Raw genomic sequence first — 16815 nt, forward strand, 5'->3', positions numbered from 1 at the left:
TTGGACATTCTCCTGCTGAGAAATAGCTGATAAAAATGTAAGACAAATTTGAGGGCTTAAGAGAAATGTATCATGTCTTATTTGACATTAATCTCAGGACAGAAATAAGGTAGGAGGAAAATTATTTTTTGATGATGTTCCCCAGCATGTTAGCTGTATCGGTTTCAAATTGTGGTGATAGCACAAAGTATCCGAAAGTTACAGTATTTTGTAACAAAATAGGCCTTTTTGTTTATTTCTTGTCTCCCTGAAGGCATTTTAAAAACTGTTGTTTTCTGAGTCCCATACACTGAAATGACAACTCATAACGCCAAGACCGTAGCAAGGAGTGTCGAAAGGTAGGTATAGTCTGATAGAAATGTCTCTATATTTTTTTGGGGGGGGGGGATCTTTGCATTTGAATATTCTCATGTTGAGAAATAGGTGATAAAATGTAAGAAAAATTAGTGTGGTCAAGGGAAATTTTTCATATTCTTATTTTACATTCAATATCTCATGAAAGAAATAAGGTAGGATAATTTTTTTTGCTGATGTTCTCCAACATACAGTGGGGGAAAAAAGAATTTAGTCAGCCACCAATTGTGCACGTTCTCCCACTTAAAAAGATGAGAGAGGCCTGTAATTTTCATCATATGTATACCTCAACTATGAGAGACAAAATGAGAAAATAAATTCCAGAAAATCACATTGTAGGATTTTTAAATAATTTATTTGCAAATTATGGTGGAAAATAAGTATATTGTCAATAACAATTTCATCTCAATACTTTGTTATATACACCTTTTGTTGGCAATGACAGAGGTCAAACTTTTTCTGTAAGTCTTCACAAGGTTTTCACATACTGTTGCTGGTATTTTGGCCCATTCCTCCATGCAGATCTCCTCTAGAGCAGTAATGTTTTGGGGCTGTCGCTGGGCAACACGGATTTTTAACTCCCTCCAAAGATTTTCTATGGGGTTGAGATCTGGGGACTGGCTAGGCCACTCCAGGACCTTGAAATGCTTCTTATGAAGCCACTCCTTCGTTGCCCGGGCGGTGTGTTTTGGATCATTGTCATGCTGAAAGACCCAGCCATGTTTCATCTTCAATGCCCTTGCTGATGGAAGGAGGTTTTCACTCAAAATCTCACGATACATGGCCCCATTCATTCTTTCGTTTACACGGATCAGTCGTTCTGGTCCCTTTGCAGAAAAACAGCCCCAAAGCATGATGTTTCCACCCCCATGCTTCACAGTAGGTATGGTGTTCTTTGGATGCAACTCAGCATTCTTTCTCCTCAAGTTGAGTTTTTACCAAAAAGTTCTATTTTGGTTTCATCTGACCATATGACATTCTCCCAATCCTCTTCTGGATCATCCAAATGCTCTCTAGCAAACTTCAGACGGGCCTGGACATGTACTGGCTTAAGCAGGGGGACACGTCTGTCACTGCAGGATTTGAGTCCCTGGCGGTGCAGTGTGTTACTGATGGTAGCCTTTGTTACTTTGGTCCCAGCTCTCTGCAGGTCATTCACTAGGTCCCCCCGTGTGGTTCTGGGATTTTTGCTCACAGTTCTTGTGATCATTTTGACCCCACGGGGTGAGATCTTGCGTAGAGCCCCAGATCGAGGGAGATTATTAGTGGTCTTGTATGTCTTCCATTTTCTAATAATTGCTCCCACAGTTGATTTCTTCACACCAAGCTGCTTACCTATTGTAGATTCAGTCTTCCCAGCCTGGTGCAGGTCTACAATTTTGTTTCTGGTGTTCTTTGACAGCTCTTTGGTCTTGGCCATGGTGGAGTTTGGAGTGTGACTGTTTGAGGTTGTGGACAGGTGTCTTTTATACTGATAATGAGTTCAAACAGATGCCATTAATACAGGTAACCAGTGGAGGACAGAGGAGCCTCTTAAAGAAGAAGTTACAGGTCTGTGAGAGCCAGAAATCTTGCTTGTTTGTAGGTGACCAAATACTTATTTTACCGAGGAATTTACCAATTAATTCTTTAAAAATCCTACAATGTGATTTTCTGGATTTTTTTTCTCATTTTGTCTCTCATAGTTGAGGTATACCTATGATGAAAATTACAGGCCTCTCTCATCTTTTTAAGTGGGAGAACTTGCACAATTGGTGGCTGACTAAATACTTTTTTGCCCCACTGTATATATATATACTGTATATCGGAGATCGCGCAGCTCACACATCCAGGAGAAAATAAACTTGTCAACGCTGCACCACAGCTTTTATTAATAACAGTGTGAATACTGAATCGCTACATTATATTTTCCAGCAACGAGAGGATAAAATAGCTGTTTTTGAAGTAAAATCACTCTAAAAAGAGAAACGCACAGACGTGCATACCCGCAACTTTCATCTGTCTCTCTCTCTCTCTTTCGAATTGGTAATATTTGAGAAAAGGGTTTAGTGATTTCTAATTATTTGGGGGACTAGCCCCCCTCAATGTCTACGGTGGTTAGACCTGATCAGACATGAATATATGTCTGTAATGATAAGACGTTAGTTAGCAAATATTAGCGATTTTTTGCAAACATTTCTTTGAGTAACATGACCATAAATATGAACTCACGATTAAATGTAACATAAAACAAATGATTACTTTTAGTTAAAATCTTTATTAATGCCAAAAATGCTTACATTTATGTGTCTTTTTGTTCGCTCGGGCAGCCATGTTGCTGCTGAAGCCGGTTTACACTGAGATAATTCATACCCCTTCATTTGAAGTGTGGTCCCGAAAAATCTTCGTTTGAAGGGCTGTCTGGCCCTTCCCCTACCCCTCTAACCAAAAGAGAATTGAGACACCCCTACCCCTTCACGTGAATGCGCGAAATGGAGGGGTAGGGGAAAGGGGTAGAATTGGGATTGGGCCTTAAACTACTTCAGTCTGTGTGCATTTAATTGATTTAATACACGAGTTTCACAATTTGAGTTGAATTACTGAAATAAATGAACTTTTCCACGACATTCTAATTTATTGAGATGCACCTGTATTTGATCCACAAGCAAAACATGACTTAGTACTTGGTGCAGAAACCCTTGTTGGCAAGCACAGAGGTAAGACGTGTCTTGTAGTTGGTCACCAGGTTTGCACACATCTCAGGAGGGATTTTGGTCCTTACAGATTCTCTCTAAATCCTTAAGGTTTCTTGGTTGTCATTTGGCAACTCTCTCAGCTCCCTCCACAGATTTTCTATAGGATTGAGGTCTGGAGACTGGCTAAGCCACTCCATGACCTTAATGTGCTTCTTCTTGAGCCACTCCTTTGTTGCCTTGGCGGTATGTTTCGGGTCATTGTCATGCTGGAAGACCCATCTTCCATATATATACAGTGGTGTGAAAAGGTTTTTGCCCATTCCTGTTTTTTACTTTTTTGCATATTTGTCACACTTAAAAAATTCAGATCATCAAACAAATTGTAATATTATACAAAGATAATGCAAGTAAATGCAAAATGCAGTTTTTAAATGATGATTTATTTTATTAAGGGAAAAAAGCTGTCCAAACCTGCCTGGCCCTACGTGAAAAAGTAATTGCCCCCCTAAAACTGGTTGTGCCATGCTTTGCAGCAACAACTGCAATCAAGTGTTTGCGATAACTGACAATGAGTCTTTCACATCGCTGTGGAGGAATTTTGGCCCACTCTTCTTTGCAGAATTGTTTTAATTCAGCCACATTGGAGGGTTTTCGAGCATGAATGGACTGTTGATTGTGGCAAGTGAGGCCTGCAGTTCTTTAGATGTTGTTCTGGGTTCTTTTATGACCTCTTGGATGAGTCGTCGTTGTGCTCTTAACTTAAATGATTTTAGCAAATGGCTGCAATATAACAAAGAGTGAAAAATTTAAGGGGGTCTGAATACTTTCCGTACCTACTGTATATAAATTCAGTGCTTAATTTGTAAATTGCGAGGTCCCGGAACAAAGTGGGGGGACGGATCCGGCATGATTAGAGGAGGGAGAGGTAACGGAGCATTCACGCAATGGAGGACCAGCTTACGTGATTAACAGTGTGCATCTTCTTACGGTCATTAAATTTTAAAACAGCCATTTCCAGGCCTGGAAAAGTTTTGGAAAAGTCATGGATTTTTTTCCTTAAATCTCTGTATAATAGAATTATGTTTAATCTGCTTTCGAGTTTTATAATGAGGGAAATTCCTGCAAACATATTCAAAAGAGCATGTAGGTTAGATCCACACATACTATCAGATTAAATCAGTCATTTGAAAACAGCATGAGTGATTCAGCTGTACTGCGTCTTCTCTCACTCTCAAAGCGGCTTCACAACAGTGCATCTCGTCTGCACTACTGCACGCTGCCATACAAGACTTTTGCTCGGGTTTTGGGACAGTTGACAGAATCGTCACTTGCCTAATCGAGTCATTGTTGCATCGTCACAAAACTGTATAATTTGCACATCTTTTTAAGTTTAAGCCATTCGATACTCGCGTGCTCCAAAGGGGGTTTACTATGCGCTCACAGTCACATCCATAGCGCACATATCGCGCCGCCTCGAGAGTACCAAATTTAGTTATTTTTCACAGCTTGTTGCCCTTACGCAGCCAAATAAACACAAAAAAATTACGTCAAAATGGCCGTCCTGGCGATTATCCTCGTAAGCACAGTCGGTTTTGTCTGAACTAAATGTAAACATCTGAGAAAGAAAACGCATGTGTATCAGTATTGGATCCGTGCATTCGGGTTTGTGAGAGCAGCCACGTCGCATCTCTTTGCACGCTCAAGTTTGTTGTTTCAAATGTAGATGCTAGGCAAGACTGCTCATAATAGAAGTTTTTTTCATTAAATATATGCACGCTATAGGTCAACACAAATGTCTTTCATTGGCGTGTGAGGAGGGGATCTGTCAAATGAGGTGCCGGATCAGATTTCGGACAAATTCGGAGGTGATCAGGATCCGGCTTGTTCCGGCACAAATTAAGCCCTGTATAAATCTAGAATTAAATGCAAAAGTAAAAAGCACTGAATAATGTGTTGCTTATATTTATTGTTTAAACATGTCTGTTAAAGATTGTATTACTGTACTGTGTAAAAAAAGAATTGCAATGCTGAAAAAGCATTTTCAGTGACAATGTTTGGATTTGAAATCAAAATAATGGATAAATGTTGTGTTTGTGGTAAACAGCCATGGATCAGTAGCGGACTCCTGTGTGAAAGCTGCTTCCCCTCACAAGAGTCACCTAAGAGGGGAATTCCCCCCATTTTCAAAAATGAAATTCAGGCCTGAATAAATGTCTGAAAATCCTGATTGGAGTATCACTATATATAGTTATAAATGATAAAAAGAAGGCTTTAAAAGATCGGTATCGGTGATCGTATCGGCAGATACTGCTTTCTGTGATCGGCGATCGGTGAACGGCCTCAAAAATCCTGATCGGAGCACCCCTAATATATATAATATATATATATATATATATATATCTGAAATGACAGTTATTAAAAAATATGACCAAACTAGGGTGTTTAGGTTGTCCTTTTTACTTCTTTCTTTATGTCCTACTAATTTCCTAGAGAATTTGATCAGGCATTTCTCTATTAATCTCAAATAATTAAACTCCTCATGTGTCAGTCACTCCTAGAGGTGTCACAAAATTTGACTGAAAGTCGAATGTTTCACATATATATAGCGGCATGTGCGTAAGATGCCACATAATGCTACTTCTGCCTCTCTGTCAGTTTGCAGTTGTTCTGTGATGAATTTCACACAATGTGGTCACAATATAATTTCACTACAGGAACACACCTGAGTGTTGGGAGTGGAGATGGCTGTGCATCTGGAGTTTGATCAGACGAGTCAGACACAACTTCATTCACGCTGCTCAGATCAATCTGCCTCCTTACATTCTGAACAGACAACACATTTACATAAATATCAAAATATAACGATGAAACCATGTACTACACATTACACAAATGCACAATGCATACATAACATCACTGATCTTACCTGCAGACTACCTACAGTGTCTCAACAATAACTGTAATTTGCACCTAAATAAGTCTGAATGTCATTGCATTAGATACAAAAGTTGTGTCTGAAGAAATAAGCACTTGTCAAGCAAAATGTTTGTGTGACGGGAGGGGCGGGGCCGAGAGCCGTGGGAACGGAGCGAGGCCCCGTCCCTCTCGTCACAGTTTGTTAATTCTGAAATGATCAAATAGACATAATGTTGAAAATGAAGAATGTTGAAACTGTATGTTATTGTGATGATCTACATCTCTGGTTGCTCTGCTAAGACTTGAGGAGAACCAACATAATACATCCACTAAAAATCACAGAAACACCATTCTCAGAAAAGTTATTAAATTATTCCTGAGAAATGTTCCTGTTGCATTTTGTCTGCAGATGACACTTGCTTATTGTTTTGCAGAGGCGGACAGTAACTAAGTACATTTACTTGAGTATTGTACTTAAGTACACTTTTTGAGTATCTGTACTTCACTTGAGTATTATTTTTTCTGGGAACTTATGACTTTAACTTCACTACATTTGAAAGACAAATATTGTACTTTTCACTCCACTACATTTCAGTTTTAAAGTAGATTTGATTTTTCTTTCTTTCTTATTACTCTGTATTTACAGGATTTCACGGTCCACTCTGTTCAAATGTGGATCTAATGCAATGGCATTCTGACCTTTTTAATTGTGACTTACATTGTCAAATACTTTTTGGGGCCACTGTATATGTATTTTATTTATATGAAATACCTGAGAGCCGTTAAACTTTTTTATTGATTTTCTCCTCTTGTTGCACTGCAAAACAAACAAACAAAAATCCAACATTACAACTGACTGACGTACATGCACGAACAGTAGCACATACACACTGACCAAATACAAAATAAACAAACATATACTGTACTTACCTCTTTCTTTACTCTTGCTATCGTTTGTGTGTTTCCATTCACAGATCTAGCTTGCCGGCATCCACTGAAAGACACGGGGAGAGAAGAAAATTGGTCAGGTTATGCTACCAAATGTTCCCACAAGCATGATAAAACCTGAAATTACCAATATTACGGGAAATAGCCAATGGTCATTTCGGCCAAAACTGGTAACATGAATGGTTTGTGTCAGGGTTATGCTTGCATCTTGGATATAGAAAATATTATGATCTCAGTATAAAAACAGTAAAAGGCAATGGAAGTCTGCTATGACAGCCAACACAACTGTAATTACACTTAAATCACAGTAATAACATTGTTCTTACCTTCTTCTGGCCATTATCTTCGTATGCAAGTAAGATTTAAGTTCTTATGTATTTTGCCTTCTTCAGAAGCAGATGGCCTATCATGGAAATATTATGCTGCATTATTTGAGTTCCTGATAAATCAGTTTCCGGGAAAACAATACAGCAAATGCACCGCCAGTGTTTGACAACCAAAATAACTTGCATTACGCTCAGGTCTAAAGTCACTTTATTAATAACCATACACATTTAAAACCAGTTTGATGTGTTTTATCTATCAATACTGCTGCGCGATAAATTACTCTCTGTCTGCATGGCACGCGCGAATTTAGTAAACATTTAATGCATTATAAATGCATGACACATACGTTTATAATTCTGAATGGAAAAGTCATGTTCATATTTTATGTGAGGTTATTTCCCAATTCAATACTGTGCTCCACAACTTTAGCCTGTTAGCATTGCCCATACAAGACGTAATTTAGCTAAATAGTATGTAAAGCTAACAGTAAATTAAATTAATGTTAGAACTAAACAAAGCTAGCGTGCAATTCTAAGTGCAATTATATAAATAAAAAATAAGTACTAAAGTCGGTGTATTCGACAGCTGCTGCACGACAACAAAACACATGCATTATATATTTAAATAAACATAACGAGTCTGTAAAAGCGGCATTGCACTTCTTACCGGAGCAAGTTGGTTTTCTGAGTCTCGCGCCGGCGCCAAGGCTCGTGAGCGCGCGCGCATGCGCTCCTGCGTGTGATCCTCGCGCACTTCTGTGCTCCACTTTTCCTGTTTGACTACATTTGTTATTTTAGGCCGTTTTTTCATAGGAACAAAAACACGTCGCTTATTTGCATATTCATAGCTATAATTAAATATCTATGAATATTTAGCTTCAGTATTTCAAACATCCATTTGAAAGAAAAGTTTAGACTTTCGATTTCCAGCCATGATATGTTTTACGCCCAAAGCGCTGTTTTTTATCACTCGGACTGAGAAAAATGAAGATAATATGCATCTGTTATTCTTTGAACGTACTCTAAACCTACATTTTTGTTAACGTTTCTTTCATATTAGGATTTCCTCCGCATTCTAATGCGTTTCCTGGAGCTCAGAATCGAGCTGACCAATGGGAGGAGCGCTCGTGCTGCCATGTGCGCCTCGTGAGAATGTAAACACACGTGTGTGGAGCTAATGCACTGGCTGCTTGACACGCAATACTTCAGTTTTAGTTTTAGTGCTGTCGAATGATTAATCACATCCAAAATAGGTAGTAGTAGTAGTAACTTTATTTATCCCCTTGGGGACATTTGGTTTCAGTGTCTTGTTTCTATACGCGGTTCTCACAAACGACAATACAACATAAATTTTACAATACAATTGAAAATCAATTAATCAAGAAGTGCTAATTACTGAATGAGACCTGCTCATTACATTAAAAAAAACTCTTTCTGTCCTATCTTTCATTTAAGAACTTCACTGCCTGTGTTATAAAATATTTTTTCCCTCTTTTAAAAAAACACCGGTATCCTGAATCTTCTACACTCTTAAAAATAAAGGTGCTTCACGATGCCATAGAAGAACCTTTTTTGTCTAGATGGTTCCATAAAGAACCTTTAGCATCTGAAGAACCTTTCTGTTTCACAAAAGCTTCTTTGTGGCGAAAGAAGGTTCTTCAGATTATAAAAAGCTAAGAAAGAGATGGTTCTTTGACTGAATGGTTCTTTGTGGAACCAAAAATGGTTCTTCTATGGCATCGCTTGAAGAACCTTTTGAAGCACCTTTATTTTTAAGAGTGGAAGGAAAGAGCTCAAACTCATTATACAGTGGGTGCCTATCATCAGATATAATTTTCATAGCTTTACCAAGACATCTAGTCTGATAAATTTATTGTAAACCCATCACAGGGATACCAAGTAATTTACTCGCAGTACTTATAACTTTCCTGAACATACTCTTTTGTTCCACCGTAACATTCCCAAACCAGCAAATAATACAAAAAGTCAGTACACTTTCAATAAAAGAGTTATAAAACACTTTTAACAATGGAGGGCTTACACTAAACGACACCATCTTCCTAAGGAAATATAGTATTTGCTGGCCCTTTTTGTTCACTGCATCAGTCCGTTTATCCCACCTCAGTTTGTGATCTAAAACAACTCCAAGGTATTTATACTCTTCTACCCTCTGAATCTGGTCCCCTTTAATAATGGTCGCACTCGTTGAGGACTCTTTCCTAAAATCAATACACATTTCTTTAGTTTTTGAAACATTTAACTTGAGATTTGATACATCACACCAAGAAACAAATTAAGTTAAAAAGGGTCCATGACTGTCCTCATCCCCTCTAAGGAGACTAACCAATGCAGAATCATCTGCAAATCTGATTAAATATCTCGCTGGGCAAGTACTCCTATACAATGATTTGTGTACATAATAAACAGTAAGGGTGAGAGGACACAACCTTGTGGGGAACCAATATTCGTGATTTGTTTGTCAGACAATGAGGCATACCACACACACCCGTTGAACTCTGTTACTTAAAAAATCCTGCTACCACAAAATCACTCCTCCATCTAGAGAGAAATCTACAGATAATCTTTCGACCAGAACAGATGGCACAATATTATTAAAAGCAGAAGAAAAAATCAGCAAAAATAATTTTCACATGATTTTTAGGACCCTCGAGATGTGAATAAACAGTATGTAACAATGTAAAAATAGCATCATCTACTCCCTTATTTGACTGATAAGCAAATTGAAAAGGATCCAGTAAATGCTGTGAAATAAGTTTTTGTTTACATAATATAGTATTTCTGTGTACTGTAGGCCTACATATTTATTATGTATTATGTATGTACATAAATACACACACATATACAGTTTATATATTGAAAATATGTATATACATATTCTTATATTTTTATATCATATAAAATATTTAATATATAAACATAACATATTTTTCTTAAAATGCCCCTATTATAGTAATGAAAGGTTCATATTTTGGTTTTGGGTGTTCCCAATAACAGGATGACATGCATGCAAGGTCAAAAAAACACTTTCCTTGTCTTATAATATGCATTTATTATTACCTTACGTGCTCAACGACTCCCAAACGATTCACTCAACAATTCATCTTTCCAAACTCCTCCTTTGCGTTACGCTAATCTGCGGTGATTGGTCAGATTGGTCTATTTTTCATTTCATCTCACCTGTAATGCCCGATAAAGCAGCGTTTGTGAGCGCAGTGCTGCTTCATGTACAGCGTTACCGGGGAAACCACTATTTCTACCGCTCCAGAAGCGGCACCTAGTGGCACAGAATTAATTTGCATTTTCATTCAGACCAATGCGAAAAGACCAACAAGTGGGCGGGCAATATGCTAATGTTTCATATTGACAACATAAAACAGCTTGGGATTCGTTTTAAAAACGACTCGTTTCAATGATTCAGAGTCGACTCTTTCTTTTGAGAGCCAATAACTTTATACACGGTGCACTTTCAGATTTAAAACTTTGCAGGATGTTTTCAGTCACTTGAATGAAATGTTACACACTGCATCAAAGGTCATTTTCAAAAATCCATAACAGGGCCACCTTAAATATATACATGCATCATGTGTTTGTATTTAAATATACATAATAAATATACACAGTAAACACACATATATTATATAAACAAAAACCTTTATTTTGGATGCGATTAATCGCAATTAATCGTTTGACAGCATTAATTTTTATATATTCTCGTCTCGCATCCAGGCCAGTTACACAAAGCTATTAAGTTATTAATAATTTTGACGGAAAACTTTTGTGGACGATTAGGAAAATTTATGCTGTCCTGAGTACATCCACTCTTATTTTGTCTAAAATTATACTATCAGCACACTTGAAGAAAAAAAATTTAATGGCTTACATGGAATGGGTGATTAAAAAAAACAAAAAACAAAAAAAACAAAAAAAAAACAGGCAGACTATATAAGAAGTGTCACTTCCTCTCTGTGATTCAGAGTGAAAGCACAGCAGTACTAACACAACTCTCATCCAACTCATGGAGAATGGAGACTTTAAAGATCATAACCATCATCCAAACTGTTGCTTTAATACAAGGTATCTATCTATCTATCTATCTATCTATCTATCTATCTATCATTGAAATGTTTGGGATCAGTAAGGATTTTCAATAATTCTGAAAGAAGAAGATTATGTTCACAAAGGCTGCATTTATTTAATCAAAAGCAGCCACAAACTGTAATATTGTTACATATCACTGCAGTTTTAAATAACTATTTTATGTTTACAAAATTATATTTGTCTTTTTATGGTAAATATACATTATCAGCAGCTAGTAAGAAATCGTTATAATATGTTGGTTTGGTTCTCAAAAATTTCTTATTAATATCACAGCTGAAAATGATTGTTCTGCATGATGATCTGTGAAAAACTGCTAGTGTCTTTTCAGGATTTTTTAAATGAAAAAAAAGCATGTATTTAAAGTCTTTTGTACAATTTTAGATGTCTTTATTGTAATTTTTGTCAAGGTAATGTGTCATTGCTAAATTCAAAATAAAAACGTTATCTTTCAAAACAGAAAAAAAGTAATAAAATAATCAAACAGTGTTATAAACAAATAAAACTCATTTAATATATATTGTGATAGGGCTTTCTCTTCATTAGCTCTAAAACAGGCGAGTGAAATCTCTTTGTGTTTTTAAATCTTCCCTTAAAGCGTACTTGTTTTAGGGTAGATTTATTCCATTATTTTGTGATTGTTTTATTCTATACTGTTCATCATTTCTGTTTTATTCTATTTGTATTGTGTATTTGAATTCACTTCTTTTTTATGAATGCATTTCTTTTATATGTTCATATTTCTCTTTAGTTTTATCTTATTCTTGCAATGCGCTTCGAGATTTACTTTTAACTGAAAATTTAGTGTTTTCTATTGTCCTTTTGCATTGGCACACTATTTTCCTATTTAATGCTGTACAGTTGCTTTGACACAATCTTTATTGTTAAAAGCGCTATATAAATAAAGGTGAAAAAAAACTTTTAAAGGTGCTACAGAAAATAAAGTTTGTTATTATTATTATTATCTATTAAAACCATGGCCATATGCAGGGTTTTAGAAATACCAAGGTCCGATAACTAAGTCCTTTTGGGGAGTTTGGGGCCCCCTGAAAAAAAAAGATTTCCTTGATCTACATATGTGTGTTTTAAGACGTCTGGAGGGATAACAATAGCTTTAAAAACCATGTTAGTCTTTTTCATTTTCATGTCTGTAAAAAAAAAAAAGGAAACGTGAAAATTATGACAAATTTAAAAAATATCAGTTGGTTGAAGAGTAAGACAATTTGAATCGGTAAATGATAATAGATTGATAATAGAATTATTATTTTAGGTGAACTATTCCTTTAAAATTTGAGCACAGACCAGCCCATTGATATACAAATGTTGCAGATACCTTCTTGTCAAAAATAGAAAATGAAAGGAATAAATAAGGAGATGTATAAAGAAAAATCCTTAAAGAACTAGATTTTATTGTATAGTAACGCATTTAAACAATTTTATTTATTTTTTAAATTTAATATGATAAATGACTGCCTAACCACAGCCTATAAACACACTTGACAAAGCCACACGTTCGACCATGTAGGTCTGATGATGATGAAAGGTTAACAGGAAAGTCTAAGTGCATTAAATTCATTCACAACATACATAAGCTTTTCCCCATAAAATTTGCTTAAATACAGTATGTTACACAAGACAAAATAAGAACTGAATTTATAAAAAATTGCCTTGTTCTAAGTTAACATACACTTACACTACACTAGTAATGCAGTGTGTTGTCCCCTGGATAGTCCACAACTTTTTGTTTTTATGCTATTTGTTCATGAGTCTCTTGTTTGGACAAATGAGAGAATCAAACACATATTTGATACAAAAAGTGCAAACGTTCGCTGATTCTCAAGCAAACAGCGTGATGCATTAAGAGCCGGAGTTGTAAAATTTTGAACAGGATGAAGATATGAATATTTCTTTTTTTAAATATTATATTGTTTTCATTTAGGGCTGCCATTTAGAAGCCACATATGATACTTTGTCAGACGACAAAACAAACAAACAATCAAAAAAAAAAAAACAGTCAAAGATCATCCACATAATGACACACAGCACTACAAATCAAGCGCAGATTAACTGTTAAACTGGGTCATTTTTGTAAATTCAGAAATTATTTTGTCTTATAAACGTGCTATGTGAAATATCTTATTCAAGGCAGTATTAAAAAACAACAAACAATTTTTATGATCCCCCTTATTTTGTTAAAATTCTTTTCATGTTGCAGATTCTGTAAGATGTATGTAAGCGTTAATTAACCATTCAGTTGTCATGTAATGTAGTTTAGTTTAAGCCTTTCGGTTGACGCACAGAATAAAACTTTAGCAGAAACACTGAGCTGTCAGCTGCACTTGCGTTTAATGGAAAATCAATGATCTGGCAGTTACTGGAACACGGTGCAACAAAACCATGTGATTTTTCATTAAATACTCACTTTCTCATTAGTCTGGTGAAAATATTATTCCAGCTATGTGATATAGAGGCAAAGGTTGATCAAGACTTTGCTTCTTGCCTTTTTTTTCAGGATACGACAGTCTCATCTCTACTGAGCCTCCAGAGGTCAGGGTCAATATTAAACGTGAGTTATTTGCTTTCCTAATATTGTATGTCATATTGATATTCATGGCTTTTTTTTTCTTTTAGTAGTTTACATGTGCATTATTCTTTTTTTACTCTGTTGACTTGTGAATGTTGCGATGCAAAGATTTAGAGCATTGTCAAGAATATTGCACATAATTTGTAACCCCTTTGAATAGTTTAACAGGATGTTGCGGCGACACACTCGTTGTTCAACCAGTGCACATTTGCTCACTTCCAGTGTTTTTCTCTTTGTTGCACTGAAACAGGTGGCACATCAAACAGGCTGAGTGTGAGATGTCAGATTATGTTGAGCTCCATGCTATTGTTACTATCTGAGCACCATTACTATGTGGTTTGGTATGTGTTCAAAAGGCAGCATTGTGCTGTATTACTTTAACTGGGTTCAATGTAGCTTCTGGACCAATCAGACACACCATTTTTCATTTGATTTAACAAATCAATTATTCATTAGATTAACAAACATTCACAGACCCCTCACCCAATAAATATACTAGGGGCCAAAATGTCTGTGAACAGGGCCCCGGGACCCTGGTTACCATGGCAACCCTGACACCAGATACATTTACGATCTAATGGAATGCGAGAGTTACCCCTCCCACTACAATGTCCATAGAAAATCCACAGTGCACAGTGCACAGTAGAAATGGACTTTTCTACAAATTAACACCATTACTATGTGGTTTGGTATGTGTTCAAAAGGCAGCATTGTGCTGTATTACTTTAACTGGGTTCAATGTAGCTTTAACAAATCAATTATTCATTAGATTAACAAACATTCACAGACCCCTCACCCAATAAATATACTAGGGGCCAAAATGTCTGTGAACAGGGCCCCGGGACCCTGGTTACCATGGCAACCCTGACACCAGATACATTTACGATCTAATGGAATGCGAGAGTTACCCCTCCCACTACAATGTCCATAGAAAATCCACAGTGCACAGTGCACAGTAGAAATGGACTTTTCTACAAATTAATTTGAAATGCGAGACTCACCCCTCCCACTACAATGTCCATAGAAAATCCACAGTGCACAGTAGAAATGGACTTTTCTACAAATTAATTCATAGGGAAACCTTTCTTTGAATGAACAGTGTATCCTTTTTTATACCAATATATTTATGGACCATTTTTAGTATATTTAAAAATATATATGTTAAACATATAAGTATATTTAAAAAAACAAACACATTTAAATATATTTTATGCTATATATTTTAATCCAAGAAAATACATTCATGTATGTCACATTTAAAGAAAAATATAATTTATATATAATACGTATGAACATATAACCGATTTGAATAAAATTCAGCAAAGAACATACTTTACAATGTTAAAGAAAAAAACTATATATAATTTGCATTTAGCCTAGGCTACTGTAAGATTGGACTGTTAGATTTTTTTTGCCCCTAAAATACATTTTGGAACATGTTTTGGTATATGGGGGTTGAAACTAAATTTATATATATATATATAAAATTTAATTTTTTATTTTTTTATATATATATTTCATTAAGTTTCACTGTTTACAACATATTTTAGGCATACAGTATATTTAAAATATATTTTGGTCACACATGGTATGGTTTACCATATGGGACACGACACTGCACCTGGAAATGCTGTTAAAATACACACTATTTTGAAATCTTAATACAACTTACACATTATGCACGTGAAACTTATGTGATAAAATGTCTGTGCAAAATGACATGCAATATTTCTGCTTAAAATTTTCAAACTGAAAAACCCTCTAAAGGGATAGTTAACCCAAAAATTAATAGTCTGTCATCATTTACTCACCCTCAAGTTAATCCAAACCTGTTTGAATTGATTTGTTCTGCTGAACACAAAAGAAGATCTTTTGAAGAATGTATGTAGTGAAACTACAGTAGTTCTTGTCCTCACGACCACATAGTATTTATATAGACATACCAGCAGGTGTTTGGCGACCTACATTCTTTAACATATCTTCTTTTATGTTCAGGTTTAGCACAACTTGAGGGTGAGTAAATGATGACTGAATTTGGGGTAAACTATACCTTTAACTTCACGCAACATACTCAAGGGCTGTTAACATAAACTCCACTTACAGAAATTACACTGATAATACATAAGAAGTTCCTAGAAAAGTAGTTCCAGCTTGAAACTAAATAATTAGACAATGTTATTTCAAATAGAAAACATTATTGTATGGAAAAATTATTAGTGCACTTTAACAACAATACAAGCTGCACATTTCTACTTTTAAAACGGTGAGCTGTCCAAGTCACAACATCTAACTACTGGGGTGCCTCAGGGCTCAGTTCTTGGATTTTGAATGCAGTGCTTCATTTTGCAAGAGATGTGAAGCATTTTGCATTTTGTGTGTGCAATTCTTGGATTTGTGTGTAAAGCTTTGAAAAAAAAGAGGCAAAGTTTTGAAAATGTGTGTAAGCAGTTGAAAAAGATTGTAAACACAGTTTGCTCTCAGCTGTCCCAGCAAAGGTCACAGTGGGAGGATACCAGCAAATCTCTGATCATAACTTACAGCAGATGCGTGGGTCTGCTACAAGTGGTGAGAACTGTTTATAACAACCCATTGACTGAAGAGAGGTCTTTAATATGATTAAATTACATACAAAAGTCTTTGATTAGGCTACAATGAGTATTGTCATCACCTCTCGCACAGTGGACTCGTTTGAGTCATCCTGCACCTCGTCTGGAGAATGCTACGAAAACACAGGCACAAATGCACAGGAGCCGTGCTCACAGGAGCCTGCTGAATGCTATGAAAATACAGGGGAAGACAGAGACCGTTTACAAACCGCAGGTATTAAACGTCCCAAGCTTTTCATTCTCTTTAAAAAAGAATTAAGCAATATCATACAAGCAAGAGCGCTGTTGTA

The 16815-nt window shown here is 36.0% G+C and overlaps 1 protein-coding gene and 1 long non-coding RNA gene across 2 annotated transcripts in view; both read right to left on the reverse strand.

Annotated features, from left to right (window-relative positions):
- The window catches only part of LOC107565241 (G1/S-specific cyclin-E2-like), a 19376-nt gene extending 13438 nt beyond the window's left edge, over positions 1-5938 (reverse strand). Inside the window, exons 1-2 of the mRNA XM_016250457.1 lie at positions 5918-5938; positions 5752-5852 (exon numbers count right to left, since the gene is read on the reverse strand). Coding sequence (XP_016105943.1) covers positions 5752-5852; positions 5918-5938 — 122 coding nt within the window. The remainder of the gene's footprint in view (positions 1-5751; positions 5853-5917) is intronic.
- Positions 5939-6737: 799 nt separating this feature from the next.
- LOC107565249 (uncharacterized) lies at positions 6738-7933 on the reverse strand. The gene is made up of 4 exons (XR_001606349.1): positions 7887-7933; positions 7220-7296; positions 6876-6939; positions 6738-6762 (listed from the first exon to the last, which is right to left on the reverse strand). It is a non-coding gene; the product is annotated as an uncharacterized lncRNA (long non-coding RNA).
- Positions 7934-16815: the final 8882 nt, after the last annotated feature.

The sequence above is a fragment of the Sinocyclocheilus grahami genome, unplaced genomic scaffold (genome assembly GCF_001515645.1).
Source record: "Sinocyclocheilus grahami isolate Dianchi unplaced genomic scaffold, SAMN03320097.WGS_v1.1 scaffold990.1, whole genome shotgun sequence".
In the NCBI taxonomy this organism is placed as follows: domain Eukaryota; kingdom Metazoa; phylum Chordata; class Actinopteri; order Cypriniformes; family Cyprinidae; genus Sinocyclocheilus; species Sinocyclocheilus grahami.